The sequence below is a fragment of the Podarcis gaigeae genome (assembly GCF_964106915.1).
Source record: "Podarcis gaigeae genome assembly, chromosome: 8".
In the NCBI taxonomy this organism is placed as follows: Eukaryota; Metazoa; Chordata; class Lepidosauria; order Squamata; family Lacertidae; genus Podarcis; species Podarcis gaigeae.
Genome location: NC_139684.1, coordinates 74,735,967 through 74,757,984, shown reverse-complemented (window position 1 = coordinate 74,757,984; position 22,018 = coordinate 74,735,967). Strand labels below are relative to the sequence as shown.

Here is a 22,018-nt window from a genome sequence, read left to right as displayed (position 1 = left end):
CCGGTCATTTTAGCCATTTCAGCATAGTCCATTAACTTCATCTGGAAAGAAGATAAAGTTCTGACCAGAGAAGAATGGCAGATGAAGTCTTCCAATGACTCTAAGCAGAGCTCCCAGAATTCTTTGCGGGAAGCCATGACTCTTTGAAGTGGTATCATAGTCTTCTAAATGCATGGTGTGAATGTGGCCACGGTCATGAATCTGCTTGGACTAAATTTCTGCTTCCAGGCAGCAAGTTCAGGTTAGTAAGACTTAGCGGTTAGTATTGGCAAGCGTGTGAGAGAGGGAGCGAGGGAGGAAGAGGCTGAGACACAGCAGCATCGCTGCAAACTGAGCTGGATCCAGGGTGAGCCCTGTTGGAACTCCTCAGGCCCTTGATGTTCAGCCATAGCCAGTTTGGGGTCAACCACATCCTCCCCTCCTCTTAGGCTGGGAGGACTTGTTGCTGCAGCTCAGGAAATGTGTCATCCGGCCCTAAGGCATGCCTCTGATGTTCCACAAATGAAAATATGGGCAGCACCGCTATTCTCATCCCAAGGTTTGCTTCCAGAGTTCCACCCTCTTCTCTATTTGTTTATTTTATTTAACTAAATTGATTGCTCGATCAATGGAAACAAGTGCACCCCAAAGTGACTTGCATAAAACATATATATTGTTGTGACGTGGGGTTTGTGATTTCAGCTCTCTTGACATAATATGCTGGAGACAGTTCTCTAGTAACACTTCTTTATTAAAGCAACAAGACTGAAGACTGAGGAGGGGAGAGCTACATTTATAGGGACAGGGAACTAACTAGAAAGGATACATTTTGGAGGGAACAATATCAGGCAATCACAGTCCTGCCTTTTGGAGGCAACCAATAAGACAGAGGATCCAAATACAGCAGCTTAAATGAACCAATAGTAGCTGTACCCTCTGGAACCAAAAGGCAGTTACTTTATCCTAATGCAAATACAGACAATAATAATGCAGATATAAAATCCTTTGACTCAATACACAACATATATTTTAGAAGAGCATGCTGATGAAATCCGCAAACTCAAAAAACCCCCTTCCACCCCGTCCCATAAACAAACAAAGTCACTGGCAATTCAACACAATAATAATAATAATTTGATTATTTATACCTCACCCACCTGGCTGGGTTTCCTGAGCCACTTTGGGTGGCTCCCAACAAAGGACTAAAAACAGAATAAAACTTAAAACATTAAAAACCTCCCTGAACAGGGCTTCCTTCAGATGTCTTTGTTAGTCAGATAGTTGTTTATTTCATTGACATCTGATGGGAGGGCGTTCCACAGGGTAGGTGCCACTACCGAGAAGGCCATCTGCCTAGTTCCCTGTAACCTCACTTCTCGCAGGTAGGGAACTGTAAGAATGCCTCAATATCTGGGCTGAACGATTAAATACAGAGAATATATACCATGCCAGGGAATACACCAACTTCACAATGAAGGCACCTGAGCCAGCAGGCTGAGTCAGGATCAGGTCTTGCCTCTTATTAGCAGGTACTAGAGAACGGCCTGTCTTCAGGGCATAGTAATTGCAGACCATTGCCAAACACATTGCTGCGCCATAAATTGCCTAACAGAAATAATTCCCAAACTTTGAGCTTTCTCTGTTCCATGTCTCTCCATCCTTCAACTCAGACACAGTCTGCCCTGGCCTGTTGGGGGTTAAAGAAAGAAGTAAAGAATCACAGAACTCTCTGTAATACGTAGTTTAAACTTCAGAGGAGACACACCCGTTCCAATGAGTCATGCAGCAATATGGGGGACGGGTGTCCCCTGCAAGCAGGTGGGGTTCACTGTTCCACCCCCTGGGCAATGAAAACCATTACAGGTGTAAGACCGAAGCGTGCCTTCAGTTTTAATTTGCAGGGAGGGAGCCAACCGCAGCTTGCAGAAATCTGGAAAAACGGTCATATAAATAACCATCGCTGTACAGTTGAGCTAAGGGATGTTGGCATTTAGGCTGCTGTCTGGGCTGTCGCCTCCCTGAGACTTGTTGGAATATAGCGCGCTAACCATGCAATCTTATGCGCGTCTGCTCAGAAAGAAGACCCATTGATTTCTCCAGAGTTTGCTTTCAGGTAAGAGGGTACAGGACTGCAGCAGCAGGCTGAATACCTAGGTAATGCCTACCTGGGGATCAGGCCCGCTTGAACACAGGGACACTGTCTGAGGAAGCCGTGCTTGTAAGAGGTTTTCATTTGGGGTTGTCAGCAGCGAAGGGGGAGGACTGGTTTATTTTCAAGTTTTTGTTTCCCTGCCTTCTGTCTTCTCAGCACTAAAGCCCTCTAATTATGGTTTGTGCCAGTAATGGCAGCATAGAGACTTTGGTTTTGTTACTGCAGCAGCAAAAACAACTTTTGTGGAGTCCAGACCAGGTATTCAGGAAGTGGTGGTGGTGGGGTACCCTATGGCCTCACTCGGCAAATAAGGTATTTATTTATTTATTTCATTTATCTACTGCCATACCCTCCAACATTTCTCCCATTACACGACGATAATTTTAATATTTATACCTCACACATTTTACTGGGTTGCCCCAGCCACTCTGGGCAGCTTCCAGTACATATAAAAACATAATAAAACATGAAAATTTTTATTTTTTTAAAATATTCACTATACAGTGGTACCTCGGGTTACATATGCTTCAGGTTACATACGCTTCAGGTTACAGACTCTGCTAACCCGGAAATAGTACCTCAGGTTAAGAACTTTGCTTAAGGATGAGAACAGAAAACGTGCTCCAGCGGCGCGGCAGCAGCAGGAGGCCCCATTAGCTAAAGTGGTGCTTCTGGTTAAGAACAGTTTCAGGTTAAGTACGGACCTCTGGAACGAATTAAGTACTTAACCCGAGGTACCACTGTACAGGATTGCCTTCAGACAGCTCAGGGGTTGGATAACTCCATACCCTCCAACATTTTTCAGTGAAAATACAGTGGTACCTCAGGCACACAAATGAAAAGGCGGTCCAGTGAGAAGAGTTAAAGGTCTACTCTCTTACACCACTGGGCCATCTGGTCTTGCTGCGTAATAACCTTCTTCTGTGTGTGCATCAACCTAGAGTCACACTTGATACATCTGGTGAAGTGGGCAACGGTCCACGTAAAGTTTTTGGCTGAAATGCTTTTGTTAATCTCTTAATGTGCTAGGAGACTCCTTTATGTTTGTTATTTTGCTTCACAGACTCACCCAGATTAATCTCTGGAATCTGGGCAAATGCTTGCTTCAATTTCCCCCTGCAGCCTGCAATGCAAGCCCAGTCTGCGCCTGTCTGCGATGCCTTTAAAACAGGTATGCCAGCAGCCGCTGACCTATGGCAAGTGAAATGTGCCTCTGGGCGACCCCTCTGGGAAATTTTTCTACGCTCAAAGACGGCTCTTTGTCCTTTTAGGCTTTTCAACAAGTAAATAAATAAATAAACGTCTAAAATTTTATTTTAAATGAGACAGTAAAAATAAGAAAAGTATTACACTGTGATGGTGCTGTGCAATACAGAATATAAGAAATGGAGGGGCTAAGAAGCAATTAGCAGGCATCCCAATATGAATTAATCAATGCAATGCTTTTAGTGGCGTCATCATGTATTATAATTACGGCCGACTGACCTAATAATTGTTATAGGGTAGCAGCTTTTGCAGACTTGCAGAGAACGTCAAAATGCCCTTTTAAAAAATAATCATTACGTTTATATCCCCGCCCCCCTTTTCTCAACGAGGCAAATTTGGTTTCCCCTCCTCTCCATTCTGTCTTCACAATCATGTGAGGCAGGCTAGGCTGAGAGACAGTGACCGTCTGAAAGCCACCTAGCGGGCTTTGGGGCTGAGTGAGGATTTGAACCCTGGTCTCCCAGATCCGAGCCCAGCACTCTAACCACTACTCCACACTGTCTTTGAAGGGTAGCTCTCTTGTCCTTTCCCACCCTCAGCTTTTGCTCTCCTCTGCTCATCTCCCAGCTTCCCCCCTTTCCATTCCTTGAGGTCCCACAACACCCCTGATAAACTGGGTTAGAACAATATTAGTTTGGGATGACTCTCTGTTACCCACCTACCACCCTCTGATTCCCTAGTGAAAATCCATCTGTCTGGGCTTGGGGATGAGAACTCAGTAAGTAACTGGTGGCTTCACTGTTTATCCTAGAGCGCAGGGCTGATTCTGAAAGTCCGGGAACTTCCTTGGGCACAGCAAATTGTGGGAGGTTATATATGTCTGGGCTTTATTTTCTTAATGATGGATTTTTCCCCACTTAAACAAAACAAAACAAAAAACCAGCAACCCCACAACTGATCGTAATGCCTGAGCCATTCTGGCCACGGAGCCTCAAATGGGTGTTGCTTGCCACTTTGCCCATGGGAAGCCTGGCTTTGTCACAGCTATGGCTTGTGGGCAGAAATGCTCTGAGATTGCGGCCGCTCTGTTTGCCTTGTTTGTGAGTGGGCCCGTGTCCTGGCAACCAGCCCCAGCTCTAGCCGCCAGGCCTTGCTGTCTTCCTGGGGCTGGGGATAAGAGCCTGCGAATTCTGCATGGCATTTTCGGGAAGCTGATGCTGAAATTACCATTTTGGAAGGTTTTCTCCTCTTTCATTTCATTTTAATGTATAAATTTGAAGGAGGAGAGGACATGTACACCTGTTTCTAGAAAAAGAAATCTTGTGATCCCCCCCCCCAAGGGAGCAATCTTAATAATAATAATAATAATAATAATAATAATAATAATAATAATACCACCCCACCTATCTGGCTGGGCCTCCCCAGCCGCTCCGGACAACTCCCAACAGAATATTAAAAGCACAATAAAACATCAAACATTACAAAGTTCCCTAAACAGGGCTGCCTTCAGGTGTCTTCTAAAAGTCAGATACAGTGGTACCTTGGGTTACAGACACTTCAGGTTACAGACTCTGCTAACCCAGAAATAGTACCTCGGGTTAAGAACTTTGCTTCAGGATGAGAACAGAAATCGCAGCGCAGTGGCACAGCAGCAGCAGGAGGCCCCATTAGCTAAAGTGGTACCTCAGGTTAAGAACAGTTTCAGGTTAAGAACAGACCACTGGAACGAATAAAGTTCTTAACCCGAGGTACCACTGTAGTTGTTTATTTCCTTGACATCTGATGGGAGGGCGTTCCACAAGATGGGTGCCACTACCAAGAAGGCCCTCTGCCTGGTTGCCTGTAACCTCACTTCTCATAGTGAGGGTACTGCCAGAAGGCCCTCAGAGCTGGACCTCAGTGTCCGAGCTGAATGATGGGGCTGGAGATGCTCCTTCAGGTATACTGGACCAAGGCCATTTAGGGCTTTAAAGGTCAACACCAACACTTTGAATTGTGCTCGAAAACGTACTGGGAACCAGTGAAGATCTTTTAGGACCAGTGTTATATGGTCCCAGCGGCCACTTCCAGTCACCAGTCTAGCTGCTGCATTCTGGATTAGTTGCAGTTTCCAGGTCACCTTCAAAGGTAGCCCCATGTAGAGCGCATTGCAGTAGCATTGGACAAGCGGGAGATAACTGGAGCATGCACCAATCTTAAAGCAAGATCCACTGGGATGAGTGGGGTGAGGATCCCATGGATCTCCAGTACAGCTGGGATCTTCCTGTGCAGCTGGGCTAAGCTAGCATTAATGCTCCACCCTCAGCTTGAATGGAGATGCACCAACATATATTCCCATCTAAGCTCTGAAAATTGGGTGTTGCAGGGGCATGGCATTTTGGGACCATAGAGGAGGGACTTAGGCTGGATCCTGAACCTGTTTAGCTCAGTCACATGACCTGCTAAGCCAGTGAAAAGGTGGTGTAACTCTAACACTATTTTGAAGGCTTGTTTTCCCTCTGCCAGACTTAGGGGGACTCACCCAGCAGTGAATGGATTTTTGATCTGATGTACTTTATGCCTGCTTAACTTACACCAGCTTCTTGTCTATAGGATTGCCTGCTTCATTACAAAAGTAGCTATTGCAGTTGCCCAGGTGTCTCCACTGCAGGTGTTATGCCCATCATTTGGCCACTAGCATAAGCAATTTTGTTTCAGCTGGGAACATACTAGGGATAGGGAATGAATTCAGTTTGGCTTGAATTTTTATGCCCTGCAAAATCCGTACTTTTGTGATGCAGAACTCTAAGCAAGAGAATGTGTATAAGAATGAGCAGGTTAGGGTCAATTGTGCATGGAAATGCATTTATCAGTAAAGGAAACATCCACGAAAGCATTATATTATTGCATTCCATTTGTGAATCACTTCCTATGAAACATCCCAAAGTGATTTAGCTGTAAAAATGCCAAGAGTAAAACATGTGTAAAACAATCTCATAATTAAAGCAATTAAAACAAATTTATACATCGAAACCATTTCCATTAGGGGAAATAGCTTGCAAAAAAGGTGAGCATTAGGAAAAAGTGCATTAAAAATGTGCATATTAGGAGGGATTCCATGTTTAGGGAATCTTTTAATGTTTGACAGACTATTGTATTTTAATATTTTGTTGGAAGCTGCCCAGAGTGGCTGGGGAAACCCAACCAGATGGGTGGGGTATAAATAAATTATTATTATTATTATTATTATTATTACTACTACTACTACTACTACTCATCTGCACTATACATTTAAAGCAGTATCATTCCTCTTTAAACAGTCATGGCTGCATTTAAATATGAAGCTTTGTATTGATATGTTGGTTTTTTAAATGGCAGGTTAATGTAAAAATAGGGTGGAAATTGACACATGCAAAACTGACATTGAAGAGTAATAAGACTGATTATTATTCAACCATCTGTTTGTGTTGGGCCGCAAGTAAAATTCCAAAACCCATATTAGAGCAATACTTCTATTAGGCCAGCCAAAATACAGTCAAAAAGATAGAGTGCAATTTTTGGAGTTCTCCAGGAGAGTTTTGCGTCAGGGGCGAAGGAAAAGATCCAGCTGGCAGGGTAGATTCTGAGCAGCCCCGCCCTCGTGGGCCACCGTGACGTCAGGAGGACCGGCTCCGAAGGAAAGAGTTGGGAGAATATTCCAAGTGTGCTCCCGATTCCTTTCTTTGCAGACCAGCTTGAACTCATACGGAGCTTCAAAGGACCATCCCTGCAGTCCATCACAATGGGAGCTGCAGTCAAGTGCTGTTCAACTGATTGGCACTGATTGCGTTTCCCACTTTCTACAGGGTCTGGCTGCACTCAGGGGGTCTTGATTCCAGCAGGGGTTGTAGTTAGCACCAATCTGCTGAGATATCTACATCTACATCATCTACATCTACATCTATACAGTGGTACCTCGGGTTACAGATGCTTCAGGTTACAAACTCTGCTAACCCAGAGATAGTACCTTGGGATAAGAACTTTGCTTCAGGATGAGAACAGAAATCGTGTGGTGGCGGTGGAAGGCCCTGTTAGCTAAAGTGGTACCTCAGGTTAAGAACAGTTTCAGGTTAAGAATGGACCTCCAGAAAGAATTAAGTTCTTAACCTGAGGTACCACTGTATCTATATATCTATATATCTATATAGATATATATCTATATATGCTTTCGTAGATTTTCACGGGTACAGGAATGCAGGTTTTGGTGTCCTCGGGTGTCTTCCCGTGTAAAAGTTGGGGTGTCTAGGCGACGTTTCGAAACGTCGCCTAGACACCCCAACTTTTACACGGGAAGACACCCGAGGACACCAAAACCTGCATATCTATATATCTATCTATCTCACTTTGGGCAGGGATTGGTACATTTGAAGGCTTCCTTTCGGATTGGTTGTGGGTAGTGATAGGCAGGCCTTTCAATTTCAGTTTCTTATCCTTTCTCCACATTTTCCCAAATCTGTTGGCGTTTTTAAATATATATTTTTTAAAATAAATATTTGTCAGCATTTTGGTGTGCACTTCCCCTAATGGAACACTTTGCAAAGCAACTTCCCCTAATACAATGTGTTTCTTTGGTCATTTTCACCAATATATGCATTTTTATGCACTCTTTAACCCAGTATCATCATCATCATCTTCTTCTTCTTCTTCTTCTTCTTCTTCTTCTTCTTCTTCTTCTTCTTCTTCTTCTTCTTCGCACCTGTTTCCTGGCTGGAGAACTGCATTGCAAAATTCGGAGAAGGGCGACTTCTGAAGGATGGTTGGGTTTGGGCTGGCATTTCAGAAAGTGTGAACTTTAAATGCGAACTGAACTTCACCCCCATTCCTAGGTATGGGGCAGGTGAGTGTTATTTGGGGCAAATGGCCTTGTGGGCCCAATTCAGACTGTGGGTTGGAGGCTCCCCACTGCTAGGCTAGATGGTCAACAATGGAGGGAAAATAGAGAGAAGAAACAAGGCTGATGATAACGCCTGAGCCTGTAACTGGTAAGTGCCTTCAAGGCAGAATGTGGGAATGGATAGCAGGCATTCTGTTAGGTGATGTGTGGGATCAGTTTGTGCCAAGACCTTCTGGGAGGAAGAAGCATGAGTCATCATCTTTAGAAACCCAAGAACTGTCTGTTGTCCTGGTCTATCTTCCTCTTTCAGTGGGACACATACTGAAATATAGTTGAAGTCCTGTAGTGATTTCATGCTCTTTATTGCACCTTGTAAAACAGTGATTGAATTGCCCCCCCCCAAAACCTCAGGCTTTTATATACATTATTTACACAATGAAACCCTTCTGATTGGCTGATTCTGCTTCCCTCCTGGAGCCTGATTGGTCGTTTCCTGCAGGCCAATCAGTTGTTGCATTCTACGATCCTACCAGCCTAATAGGCTGATTAACTTCCTCCTGGAGCCTGATTGGTCTTTTCCTGCAAGCCAATCATATGTTGCATTCTAGGATCCTACTTGCCTATTGTTCTAGGATCCAAGCTTAGTACATAACACATACCATTTTTTAAGTTGAAACTAAGCCATGCCAAACTTTGACACAGAGGAAGTCCTAACATGCACAAGCAAACTCCTTAAGATCAATCCAGTACATATGAAAATCCATTCAACAACCCTAACACTGCTTTTTTTTTTTTTTTACTTTTGAAATATACTGTTTTTGCAAGCTCTCCCAACCAAACAAGTCTGAGTTTTACTCTGGGACCTCTGCCTGAAAGGTGATTGTTTGGGAACGGATCTTTATGCTAGGTATGGGCGACGACCTCTAGCTCACCTCACCCTCTGGAAGCAATTAACTGAGTTGGATGATTGATATAATAGTAGCTCCTGTTCTGGAGTGCTGAGACTTTGCCAATACTGGCGTGGTATGTTTGAGGTGGGCTGTGAAAAACTTCAGTGCTGCGCTGAGCCGTTGTTTAGCCCAGGGGTTAAAGGGTTAAGCCTGCCCCTGCTGCGATCCCAGTGCCAGCTCTCTGCAGGCTGCCAAAGTAATGTGATTGAGCAATGGTTTGCGGGTAATGGACGATCCCTCAAGCCACACGTCCGGACTCTCCATCTCCCTAGGAATGCACACACCCAACCTGTGAGTCTCTCTAGCCTGCAAGGGACCAGAGGCTCTCAGAGAGCTCAGAGACAGACAGAAGGTCCCCGAAGAGCCCCAGAACCAGAGGTACGGAGGCCAGGAAGGTGAGAAAAGCCGAAAGATTTAGGGAGATAAGGGCTCAAAGGTAAGGCTAATATAATTTCCCTTCAGTAGCATCGTTGGTGGGGTGGTATGTAGGGTTTGAACACCCATTCAGGAAGTTTATAGATTGTTATTGCACCTCCTTTGTTTGTTTGTTTGTTCCTTCCTTCTCATTGCAGCATGCAGTGGTGGGTGGTGTGCATTGGAGAACGGTGGAGCCAGAGCTAATGGCTGGTGGAGCCAATTAATTCTACTTTTCATCTCCATCCTCTTCCATGCTGAGGTGCAAAACACTGGACAACACTGAGGCTAAGGGGGAGGAAGCTGGCCGGCAATGCCACCCCCTGGATTGGGTGTAGATAAGAAGGCAGGGATGCGGGTGGCACTGTGGTCTAAACCACAGAGCCTAGGGCTTGCCAATCAGAAGGTCAGCGGTTCGAATCCCCACGACGGGGTGAGCGCCCGTTGCTCGGTTCCTGCTCCTACCCACCTAGCAGTTTGAAAGCACGTCAAAGTGCAAGTAGATAAATAGGTACCGCTCTGGCGGGAAAGTAAACAGCATTTCCATGCGCTGCTCTGGTTCGCCAGAAGCGGCTTAGTCATGCTGGCCACATGACCCGGAAGCTGTACGCCGGCTCCCTCAGCCAATAAAGCGAGATGAGCGCCACAACCCCAGAGTTGTCCGCTACTGGACCTAACGGTCAGGGGTCCCTTTACCTTTACCTAAGAAGGCAGGGAAGTGGGATCTGCCTTGAGAGCAGTCTGTGGTTTGTGGGGGCACTGCAAGTTGGCAGCACACAGCTCTCTTCCTTATTACCTTCACAACAACCCTGCGAGGGAGGTTTGGCAAAAGTGCAAGTTGACCTAGTCAGGGTCCCCCAGTGAGAGTCATGCAATCCTAAACCCAGGTCTTCCTGGCCATAGCCTGAGATTCTAGTGCAGGAGTAGGGAAGCTGTCACCTTTCCTGTGTTATTGGACTCCAATCAGTTGCCACTAGTGTGGTCATGGATGATGGGGGAATTCAGTCCAAAAAGGTCGGGGGGGGGGACAGCTTCCCCATCTCTGTTCTAGGGGCTGGCACAGTTGCATTTCCCAAGCTCCATCTGCAATAAGTCAGAAGTCTATTATTGACGCCATTTGCCTGTAATTTTTCTGAATGCAAAATAAATGTAGGTTTGCTTTGTGGAAGCAGAATGCATGCTTTAAAAAAAAATCTACTCTAAAAATAAAAAAAATCTGTGGGGGGAAATTAAAGCATAACAGATGCACTTAGCGTTACAGTGGTACCTCGGGCTACATACGCTTCACATTACAGACTCTGCTAACCCAGAAATAGTACCTCGGGTTAAGAACTTTGCTTCAGGGTGAGAATAGAAATCAGGTTTCCGGGGTGCGGCAGCAGCAGGAGGCCCCATTAGCTAAAGTGGTGCTTCAGGTAAAGAACAGTTTCAGGTTAAGAACGGACCTCCCGAACGAATTAAGTACGTAACCAGAGGTACCACTGTATTGACATGCCTACCAATTTTGAGTGCCATAATGCAGCACAATCACCATAATCAAATTGTGATTGCCAAACCACTTTGCACGTCCCCCTCATTTTGCCCCATGAGGCTAGTATTGGCTCCTCATTTCCAGTTTCTTATTCACCCCAGTGCTGCACGAGAGTCTTGAAGTCCCAGAGTCCCTTATTTAAGTTGCTCAGGCTTGGAGTGCCGCAAATCTCTATGTGGGCTGCCCTTGGAGATTACTTGGAAACTTCAAGTGGCCCAAAATGCAGTGACTAGTTGCTTCTGGGCCCAATTTAAGGTGCTCACATTCCACTGATCTCAGGAGTTCGAGGGATGATGGCTCACGATGGGGCATTCTTTGCAGCAGCCCCTCTGAACATTCAGCCCTTTTCCACCTCCTTTTTAATGGTGTTTTTTTTTGCCAAGAGTGTAAAGCTGAATGTATGCAAGTAAAATGTCCATCAGTTATGAGTTACCTGTAGTTAAGAATTGTTCCAATCCATTCCGGACCTGATGTGGGTGGTGCTGTGGGTTAAACCACAGATCAGAAGGTCGGCGTTTTGAATCCACACGACGGGGTGAGCTCCCATTGCTCGGTCCCTGCTCCTGCCAACCTAGCAGTTCAAAAGAACGTCAAAGTGCAAGGAGATAAATAGGTACCACTCCAGCCTGAAGGTAAACGGCGTTTCCGTGTGCTGCTCTGGTCCGCCAGAAGCGGCTTAGTCATGCTGGCCACATGACCCGGAAGCTGTACGCCAGCTCCCTCCTAACCACCTTAGGTTTCGTGGTGCCTGCCCCTTTGTAACTCTTCTTAGAAGGCAAATATGTGTGGGGTTTGGCTGAAGTTGGTATTGCAAATTTCATTAAGCCCCCTCCCTCCCTTCTCCCCCTCCACAAAAAAACAAGAACAGACCATGGGGTCTCCTCTGATTAGAACTCAGTTGGGGACAACCCAATACTGTATCTTTCAACCAGACTTGGCCTGGTTTCAACAGAGGACTGTCATTTGTAAAGTAGGATATCTGATCATCCTAACTCTGTCTGCCTCTGCTATAATTCTGTTTGCTTCTGTAGGGCAGGGCAGGGGAAACCACACCTGCTGGCTTCTTTCTTTTTCTTGATGGTGCAAACCTGTAGCTATGAGCATTCTTCCAGGGACCTAGATGCATAACAGTAGGGGTTGCCAGTACCCTCCAAAGATTCTGGGTTGTGACTCCCATCAGCCCCAACCTGCCCAGCCAATGATCAGGGATGATGGAAGTTGGAGTCCATGATATCTGCCCTACCCAACCCCAGTATATGGGATAGCTCAGTTGGTATAGAATGAGACTCTTAATCTCAGGGTTATGGGTTCCAGCCCCATGCTGGGCAAAATATTTCTGCATTGCATGGGTTGGACTAGATGTCCCTTGTGGTCCCTTCCAACTCAGCAGTTCTATGATTCTACAGTGGGCACCATGTTTACAACCCTTACATGATCATCTTTGGATGTTGCCCTGCCCTCTTTTCCCTCTCCTCTTTCTCTGACCCACCAGTCCTTCAAACCTTCCAACACCTAGAACTAGGGCATATTTTTGTGTTATTATTATTCTATTCCTCAGTTGTTGCTTTTGTCTTTATGCCACTTTGGACAGGCATTTGCCCAGAAAGGCATCCTAAAAATATTTTAAATAAACATATGAATAAAATAAATTTGGAGAGAACCTCGTAAAATGATCACTTGGGCTATGCAATCCATAGAACACCCCAACCACGACAGATGCAGTGCAGTTTTGGACTTGGCCAAAGGAAAGTTTCTAATTGCATGGCATCTGGTGCGCTAACAGACCGAAAAAAGAAAGAAAGAAAAAGAAATGTGAAGTCCTGCAAGACATGTGCAAAACACATCCTTTTTCTGCGGCTAAAGATGATATTTTGGGGGCTGTGGCTCTGAACCAAGTGTTCCTCTGCTGTTCTTGTCCTTTTTTCCCAGAGGAAAATCTATGCACATTGAAGTTTTCAGCAAGCCCCATTGAAACTAGGGGTGGAGGAGAAATTTGATTCAGTTGAAATGTAAAGGTGTATCCACCTAATTAGCACATTCTGAAACAATAAGCGAACTGAAACACAGCCATCCTTTGAAATGTATACTCTTTTCTTTTCTTTTCTTTTCTTTTCTGTCAGAAATAGTATGTTTATTTTTCTTCCATAGTGGTAATTTTTCTTCAGTGACAATGTTTATTTTTTGGCCATAAAAAATGTTACTTGACAAAACCTTTGAAAAGCAAACCAACAAAACCGGACAACTAAATTTCTTATTACAGTTAAAAAACAACAACTTCCCCCCAAAATAGTCATTCTCTCATTTCTCCTCCTCCTCCTCCTCCTCCTCCTCCTCCTCCTCCTCCTCCTCCTTCACCCCTTATTTAAAGGACATTATTGCACCTTATCAGAACTTCACCAAGGTGCCCAGATAATGCACCACCAATATATTCTCCTGTATTTGAAAGCTGCATGTTCATGTAGCCATTGACGGAGGTGAGGTAGCCTTTGTATTCCACCCCCCACTTCAGCTTCACCATCACTGACTTCTCAGTCAGCCCGTTTAAGGAAGGGCTTTGGACTGAGAGCCAGTCCAACCTTATAGCAACCAGACCAACCTAAGGGTGGCTATGGCAACAAAAAAATTACTCATGGGCAGCACATGTGCCTGCTAAAGCTCTAAAACTGCAGTGCAGTTCTTCAGCCATGTAATGTCTGCAAAGATGCATATATTGGGGCAAAGTGTACTGCATTATATTGGAGAGGGGGAAATTGCTTTGCAAAAGTGCGTGCATTAGTCAAAGTTGCATACAAATGTGTGTACAGTATTAGGAGAAATTCGCAATAAAATGTTGGCAAATTTTCCTGAGGGTTCCCCTTCACCTCGAAAATGGAAATTCGTGAAATGTGGAGAACAGAATTTGGAAACAACAAAAAACCTGAAATTGATCAATTTGCCCAACCTTAGCTGAAATAAATGAATGTGACGCAGCTCCTGCACCTTTAAGAGTGGTGCTTACAGAGATACACTTGCTGAAGCTCCCCCATTGACACAAGTATTAAAGGAACAGGAGCCCTGTCCTGTTCTGCCGCTTTGACTGGGGCTGATGGGAGCTGTAAGTCCCACATTACCCCATCCATAGGTTAGAGCAGGGGTCAGCAAACATTTTCAGCAGGTCTGTCCCTCAGACCTTGTGGGGGGCCGGACTATAGTTTGAGGGGGGGGGGGAATGAACGTATTCCTATGCCCCACAAATAACCCAGAGATGCATTTTAAATAAAAGCACACATTCTACCCATGTAAAAACACCAGGCAGGCCCCACAAATAACCCAGAGATGCAGTTTAAATAAAAGGGCACATTCTACTCATGTAAAAACACGCTGATTCCCGGACCGTCTGCGGGCCGGATTTAGAAGGTGATTGGGCCAGATTTGGCCCCCGGGCCTTAGTCTGCCTACCTATGGGTTAGAGGAAGAGTTCAGTCAGAGAACATAGCTTTAGGTGAAAGGAGTGTATCCAATTACAAACAAGCCTTGCTTTCAATCTCATTTCAGTCCCAAGGACTTGTAAGGTTAGGACTCTGGAGAAAAGAATTGCCAGCACCTTTACAAAATTACAGCTCCCTGTGGATCTTTCTCCTGAAAGTGAAACTGGTTCCGGCACGATACCCAGCTTTGTTGGAAGCAGATGCTAGGAAGGTGTGCAGCACTCGCAGGTCGCAGAAGTTGGAGAGAAACTTGCGGCTAGTTTAAATCTCTACTTCCACTTAGTGGCTAAATGGTGTATAGCTGCTTGTGGCCTTTTTCATCTTCCTTCCCTGGGATCTGCACCAAATCCTCTAGCTTTTGGATAAATCCCAAACACTGGGAAGAGCAAACAGAAAAAAAAAACCAGTTTTGAAAATGTTAAATGTGTTAGGAACCCGTAGCTTTTCCTTGCAGGGCCAAAAACATTTTTTTAGGTGGGCTTTTAAAAAAATGGAAAATGGCATCTGTGGAAAGAGTTTCAAAGCTGCCCCCACACCCCAGATGCAGGATTTCCATTTTGAGTTTGTAGCCTTGGGGGAAGGGCAAGTGTCCAGCATCAGGATTCTTGGGTACCCAACAAGGCTTAGTGTGGTGCCAGTGTGGTGTAGTGGTTAAGAGCAGTAGACTCGTAATCTGGGGGACCGGGTTCACTTCCCCGCTCCTCCACATGCAGCTGCTGGGTGACCTTGGGCCAGTCACACTTCTTTGAAGTCTCTCAGCCCCACTCAACTCACAGAGTGTTTGTTGTGGGGGAGGAAGGGAAAGGAGATTGTTAGCTGCTTTGAGACTCCTTCGAGTAGTGATAAAGCGGGATATCAAATCCAAACTCTTCTTATACTCGAGGAAGTGGGTTGCTGCCAACGCCCAGAGCCCCTAGGACTTGCTCTGCCTTGCTGTGGAGACATGTTGATTGTGCCCCTCTTAGCATGAAGCTGTGATAAAAGGGGAAACAGCCTCCCCTAGAGATAGGGCAGACCTGTCCTTTTCGGTTTCTCAGCCTCTCGTTTTTCCAATCTTAAATTCAGTTCACCATTCTTCTGCAGCAATTTCTGGATTTTTTAATGAAAATTCAACCACGTTTTCGTGTGGATTTGTCCTAAACTCACACATTTTGACTAACATGCATGTTTTGGCAAGCAATTTCCCCAACTGTAACACATTTTTTAATGTAATACGAAGCTCGTCATCACCGACAAGTGACCATGGTGATTGTGACTAAATGAGAGTTGTCACCCAACAATATCTGGAGGGCACACTGCTGGCTGCTGCTGGTGTATCATATTGAGAACCACAAATTAGGTAAAATTGAACGCTTCTCTTCCTTCTTAGCTTCCACTTGCTTTGCCTAAAAGGAGATGTGAAATAAATGGGCAGTAGTAATGAAATGGGCAGGTCCAGGGAGGGGTGCCACTTACAGCATCTTGCTGCCAACAAATATGTAGAACTGTCCCTCCTCTGAGGGGACCAATTGCACATGGACCAATTGCACATGGCTGTTGTATGCAGTTTCTGTCCTTATTTTCAACCCCTGTTCAGAAGTTAGTTAATAAAGCAGTGTGCATATCCTACAGGATTCTGGGCAAATGTGGACATGGTCTAATGCTTGATTGAAAAATTGGCTTCTTGAGGATGCCAGTAGGCTTTTTAAAAGCAACCCCCAAGTTGCCAGTCCTCTTAGCTGCTGAAAAAGTCTAGAAATATGGTGGCAGTCCATAGCAGTGGCTCAGAAAATGGTTTTCTGGGGAAAACAAATATGCCATCACGAGTCATCTATGACTTAACAAGGTGGGGTGAAAGGATTTTCCTTGTACAATTTTCTGGAAGTGATTGCCGATCATCATAAACAACCCAGTCAGCAGCTAGCATTTACAATCCTGAGTAAATCATTTCAGGTCAAGAGTGTGGAATGTGTGCCTGGCCATTTTTTTTTTAACCCAACTCATTCAACAATCAGTATGTGTATACTCTTACTCCATGTCTTTCAAACCATAGTTCTTTTTCCCACAGGTCACCCTTCACCTCAATTTCGCTCAAGTTCTCTTTCTCCAAAATGGCCGACAATGCCACCTCACAAGAAAGCCTTTATGGAGACTATGAGGACTATCCTGACTTTGACGACAACAGCGGCCTCCGCGACTCCATGCATCTGCTCTCCATGGTGCTCTACAGTGTGGCCTTCCTGCTGGGGGTGATAGGGAACGGCCTGGTTATCTTCGTCACTGGTTTCCGCATGAAGAGAACTGTCAACACTGTCTGGTTCCTCAACTTGGCCTTGGCCGACTTTGTCTTCACTTTCTTCCTCCCGCTGAGTGTGGCCTACATGGCCCTCGGCTTCCATTGGCCCTTTGGGAAGGCTCTGTGCAAGCTCAACACCACCGTGGCCTTCCTCAACATGTTTGCCAGTGTCTTCCTACTCACTGTCATCAGCATGGACCGCTGCGTCTCTGTGGCTTGTCCCGTCTGGGCCCAGAACTACCGCACACCCCGGCTGGCTTCTATGGTGGCACTGGGCATCTGGTTAGCAGCCATGGCTCTCAGCTCCCCATACTTTTTCTTCCGGGACACTGGGAGCTCATCCGGCGAGGAGAATACCACCCACTGCTACAACAACTTTGCCTTGTCGGATGACCTGGACTCGGAGGAGGTTGCCAAGCTGGGAGAGGATCGTCACCGTGCCATGGTGATGACCCGCTTCGTGGTTGGGTTCCTGGTGCCGTTCACCATCATCTTGTTCTGTTACGGCATCATCACGGCCAGGCTGAAGGGCAGCCGCCTCACGCGCTCAGGCAGACCCTTCAAGATCATGGTGGCAGTTGTCTTGGCCTTCTTCATTTGCTGGTTCCCCTATCACGTCTTCTCCTTCCTGGAGATGTCGGTCACCACAGTAACGCCCTGGCTGCAGACCGTTCTGGTGGTGGGGGTACCTTTGGCCTCAGGTCTGGCCTACGTCAACAGCTGCCTGAACCCTTTCCTGTATGTCTTCGTAGGGCACGACTTCAGGGAGAAGCTGAGGACGTCGGTCCTTGCAGCGTTTGAGAATGCTTTCAGCGAGACCTCAGCGCAGGTGTTAACCAAGAGCAAATCCAGTTTGGAGATAGAGTGCCACCTTGTCTAGAGCAGAAGGGGAAAACTCTAGGTCAGGGTTTCACAAACTTGTGTCTCCAGCTGTTGTTGGACTACAGTTCCCATGATCCCTAACCACTGGTCCGGCTAGCTAGGGATGATGGGAGTTGTAGTCCAACAGCAGCTGGAGACACAAGTTTGCGAAACCCTGCTTTAGTCTTTTCTCCGCCCTGATCCTTGAGTCTTTCCTCCCCACCCCACATTCACAGCCAAGTACAAAACAGTGGTTTTGGGATGGCGGGTTGGGAATAACCTGAAGCAAAATGGTGGCTCGGCACTTGGAGGCAACCAAGGTCTATGCTGTTTTGTAAGCTGTACGCTGGGATGGCCTGCATATCAAAGTACAAATCTTACCTTTAAGATATGTGAAGCTAATATTATTTACTCTAGAACTATCCTGCAGAGTGTAGTATTGCAGAAACACAGAATTTAGGCAGCTGGTAAAAGGGACAGTCTTAATGATCTAGTTACAGTTGGAGATTTCTTGTGCTTGTTTGCTGGCTCTATGGAAACCCCAGAGCAGCCTTTCTCAACCTGTGGGTCCCTAGATATTGTTGAACTACAACTCCCAACACCCGTAGCTAGCAAGGCCAGAGCTCAGGGATGATGGGAGTTGTAGTCCAACGACATCTGGGGACCCACAGGTTGAGAACCCCTGCCCCAGAGGGACAAACCAAGACCCCACCCATCTGCATTATACCTTTAAGGCAGTACCATGCCACTTTAAACAGTCAAAGAATCATGGCTTCCCCCAAAGAATCCTGGGAACTGTAGTTTGTTAAGGGTGCTGAGAGTTGGCAGTTCACCCCTATTCCCCCTAGAGAGCTACAATTCCCAGAGTGGTTTAACAACCAAAACCGTTTCCCAGGGACCTCTGGGAATTGTAACTCAGTGAGGGGAGTAAGGGGTCTCCTAAAACTCTCAGCACTCTGAAAGACTACACTTCCCAGGATTCTTTGGGGGAAGCCATGATTGTTTAAAGTGGCATGATCCTGCTTTAAAGCAGGATCCATAGTAGTTAGAATATGTGAGAAGTGTTTGTGTTTTCTACTGAAACTCCCAACCTCATCGAGATCAAGGAGCAAGATGACGATCAGAAAAAAATCCATGCAGATAAGATTGTCCGAAATTTTATCCAGACCAGACCCTGCCATCTTCATCAGAGGCCTTCTCTGTAGGCCCCACCTGAGGAAGGTGCAGAAGGTGAATGAAAATAGGTCTTTTCAGTGGTGGCTCCGCTGTCTGTTGAATGCTTTCCCCCAAGGAGACACACCTGGCACCTTTTTATTCACTCAGGCCCTTGGTAATCGCATTAGCTTCTTACGTTGCTGCTCACCTTTTAGCGAAGTGGATAAGACTTGCACTTACTAATATGTTATTGGATCAGTCTATTTTGTATTCAATGTTCTGGTTTTGAATTGCTTTTATTTGTTGCATTTCATATTGTCGCTTCGAGACTTTCAAGTCACTTTGGGACTTTTCTTTCTGTATAAAGCAACAGGCGAATGCAATAAACGATGACAGTATCAACCTCTCATCCACTGTACAAGAAAGGAGATTCCAACTAAACATTAGGAAGAACTTTCTGATGGTAAGAGCTATTGGACAGTGGGAAGTACTCCCTTGGAAGGTGGCGGAGTCTCATTCCTTAGAGGTTTTAAAGCAGAGGTTGGATGGCCGTCTGTCATGGATTCTTTAGCTGTGATTCCTGCATTGCAAGGGGTTTGGACTAGATAACCCTTGGAGTCTCTTACAACTGCACAGTTCTGTGACTGTACCTTTAAAGCATATTCAAAACACATCTTTCCCTGCACAGACTTCTGGGCACTGTAGTTTACTCCCCACTGAGTTACCATTCCCAGCAACTCTTACTAACTACAGTGCCCAGAATTCTTTGAGGAGAAAGAATGTTCTCTGAATGTGCTTTAATTATATATTGTGTACACAGCTGTAATCTGCAAAGGCGTTAAAAGCTGACTAACAGTTCTCTAAACTGTCGGTGGCCTGAATGAGGAGGAATTGAACACTAAACTGCTGCGTCTCATGGTGGCAAATTCCATTACACACTTGTGTGAAGAAAGACTTCATTTCCCCTCCTTCATCTGCGTCTACCGTTGCCCAATTTTGCAGTGTTTCCTGTCATTTCTTGTGGCCTCTCAGCCTAAACAGCAAAACCAAACTTCTCCCTTGTCACGAAGTTGGAATTTGCCTTTTGCATTCAGGGAGATGCAAATGTTCTTTTGCCACGATACCTTCCTGTTATCTGCTGTTTTATTTCTTGCTGTTCTAACAAAAGGCAATAATTCAAAGCCTTATTCGATAATGTTATACAGCCATGGTTTACCCCAAAGAATCATGGGAACTGTAGTTTTTTAAAAGGGTGCTGAGGGGGGAGAGAAGATCCTTGACAAACTACAGTTCCCAGGATTCTTCACTGACAGTGGTGTGAGAGTGCTTTAAATGTATGGGATTGTATTCGGTGTTAGCTATTATTGGAATTAATGGGTCTTCTGTGAGCAGAACTTAATTGGCTGCAGTCCAACTAGGATGTGACCCTACTGGCATTTTAAAGGTAAGAAACGAATTCTGGGAAATGATATATAATGAAATGAAAGAAAAAGTTTCAAATAACCTCCATAAAGAAACCAGAAGCTTTTCTATTAGTAACTGTAAGTACATAGATTCCAAAGGAGCAGAAAAGACTTTTCATGTATGCAACAACAGCCACACGGATGCTACTAGCTCAGAGATGGAAAGAAGATAAAGTCCCTACCAGAGAAGAATGGCAAACTAAGCTGTTGGACTATGCCAAAAAGGCAAAACTGACCAGAAGGCTCAGGAACCAAGAAGACAGAACTTTTAAGAAAGAGTGGGAAAGATTTATAATGTACAGTCATACCTCTTGTTGCATTCGGTTCAGGTTACGTTTTTTCAGGATACGTTCCGCGGCAACCAGGAAATAACGGAATAGGTTACTTCCGGGTTTCACCACTTACGCATGCACAGAAGCGGTGAATCACAACCTGCACACGCGCAAATGCGCAGGCATGGGTTGCATTCTGCTCATGTTGCAAACGGGGCTCCGGAATGGATCCCGTTCGCAACCAGAGGTACCACTGTATTAAAGAGACCACTGTAAGCAAATGAAAACATTAGCAGGATTTTAACAACACTTCTAATTTAACACATACAGTGGTACCTTGGTTAAGTACTTAATTCGTTCCGGAGGTCCGTTCTTAACCTGAAACTGTTCTTAACCTGAAGCACCACTTTAGCTAATGGGGCCTCCCCCTGTTGCCATGCCGCTGGAGCACTATTTCTGTTCTCATCCTGAAGCAAAGTTCTTAACCCGAGGTACTATTTCTGGGTTAGCGAAGTCTGTAACCTGAAGCGTATGTAACCCAAGGTACCACTTTACGTCGGATAATATGGAGAGACTTAAAATGTGGATGATGAAATAAGATGCAATGGAAAAAGATGACAATAGGACCCATGGAAGGGATGGAGGGAAGTCCTGAGATTCAGAGGAAACTCTAAATTTGAGTATGTATTTGATACTGTTATAATTTTACACTTCTAAAATCAAATAAAAATTACTTAAAAAAAAAAAAAAAGGAAGACCAGCTCTGTCGAACCTGATCTTTGTCCACTGGGCTATAGCAGAACAAGGGAAGCAGGACCACTCCCTTGACCCTGCCAAGAGACCACTGGCTTCTAGCCACTTCATGAACTGCTTCCATTCTTAAGAGGTCGTTATAAAGAACTTTGTAGCTGCGCACGCCCCATGCATTTAAAACACACGACTTCCCCCAAAGAATACTGGGAACTGCCGTTTACGCCACAGAACTACCGGGTCAAGTTCAAGGTGTTAGTATATAAAGCCCTTAACAGCTTAGGACCATTTTACCTAAAAAAATCACCTTTCCTCACATGTTCCCTCTCAACCACTTTGATCAGTGGAATTGGCACCATTACATGGGGGCACATAATACCTGTTCTGTATTTGTGACAACTTGATCGTTTAGTGTTGGCAGCTACTTTGGAACTCACTGCTTATTGGTACCATGCAGGTGCCTTCACTGTATTCTTTTTGGCGTCTGATAAAAAATATGATTGCATAGGCGAGCCGACCTGGATGCTTGGAAAGTTGGTGTGAATTTTAACCTGTTTTAGCATTTCAGCTTTCTCTATGCAGCAGTGTATATTTTTTATGAAATAAACAGAGCTACAATTCCCAGCACCTGTAATAATAATAATAATAATAATAATAATAATAATAATAATAATAATAATATATTTATACC

At 45.2% G+C, this 22,018-nt stretch overlaps 1 protein-coding gene across 3 annotated transcripts; it reads left to right on the top strand.

Annotated features, from left to right (window-relative positions):
- Positions 1–477: 477 nt before the first annotated feature.
- LOC310851519 (chemerin-like receptor 1) lies at positions 478–20,242 on the top strand. Of its 3 annotated transcripts, XM_083754022.1 has the most exons (3): positions 478–538; positions 2,357–2,443; positions 16,599–18,712. In XM_083754022.1, the coding sequence occupies exons 1-3, from the start codon at positions 510–512 to the stop codon at positions 17,704–17,706; spliced, it is 1,224 nt and encodes a 407-aa protein (XP_083610148.1). In that variant the 5' UTR covers positions 478–509; the 3' UTR covers positions 17,707–18,712. The 3 variants fall into 3 exon arrangements, with proteins under 3 accessions (XP_083610148.1, XP_083610147.1, XP_083610149.1); XM_083754021.1 differs by lacking the exons at positions 478–538; positions 2,357–2,443 and adding an exon at positions 9,019–9,534; XM_083754023.1 differs by lacking the exons at positions 478–538; positions 2,357–2,443 and adding an exon at positions 9,417–9,575 and having other exon boundaries at positions 16,599–20,242.
- The last annotated feature ends 1,776 nt before the right edge of the window (positions 20,243–22,018 follow it).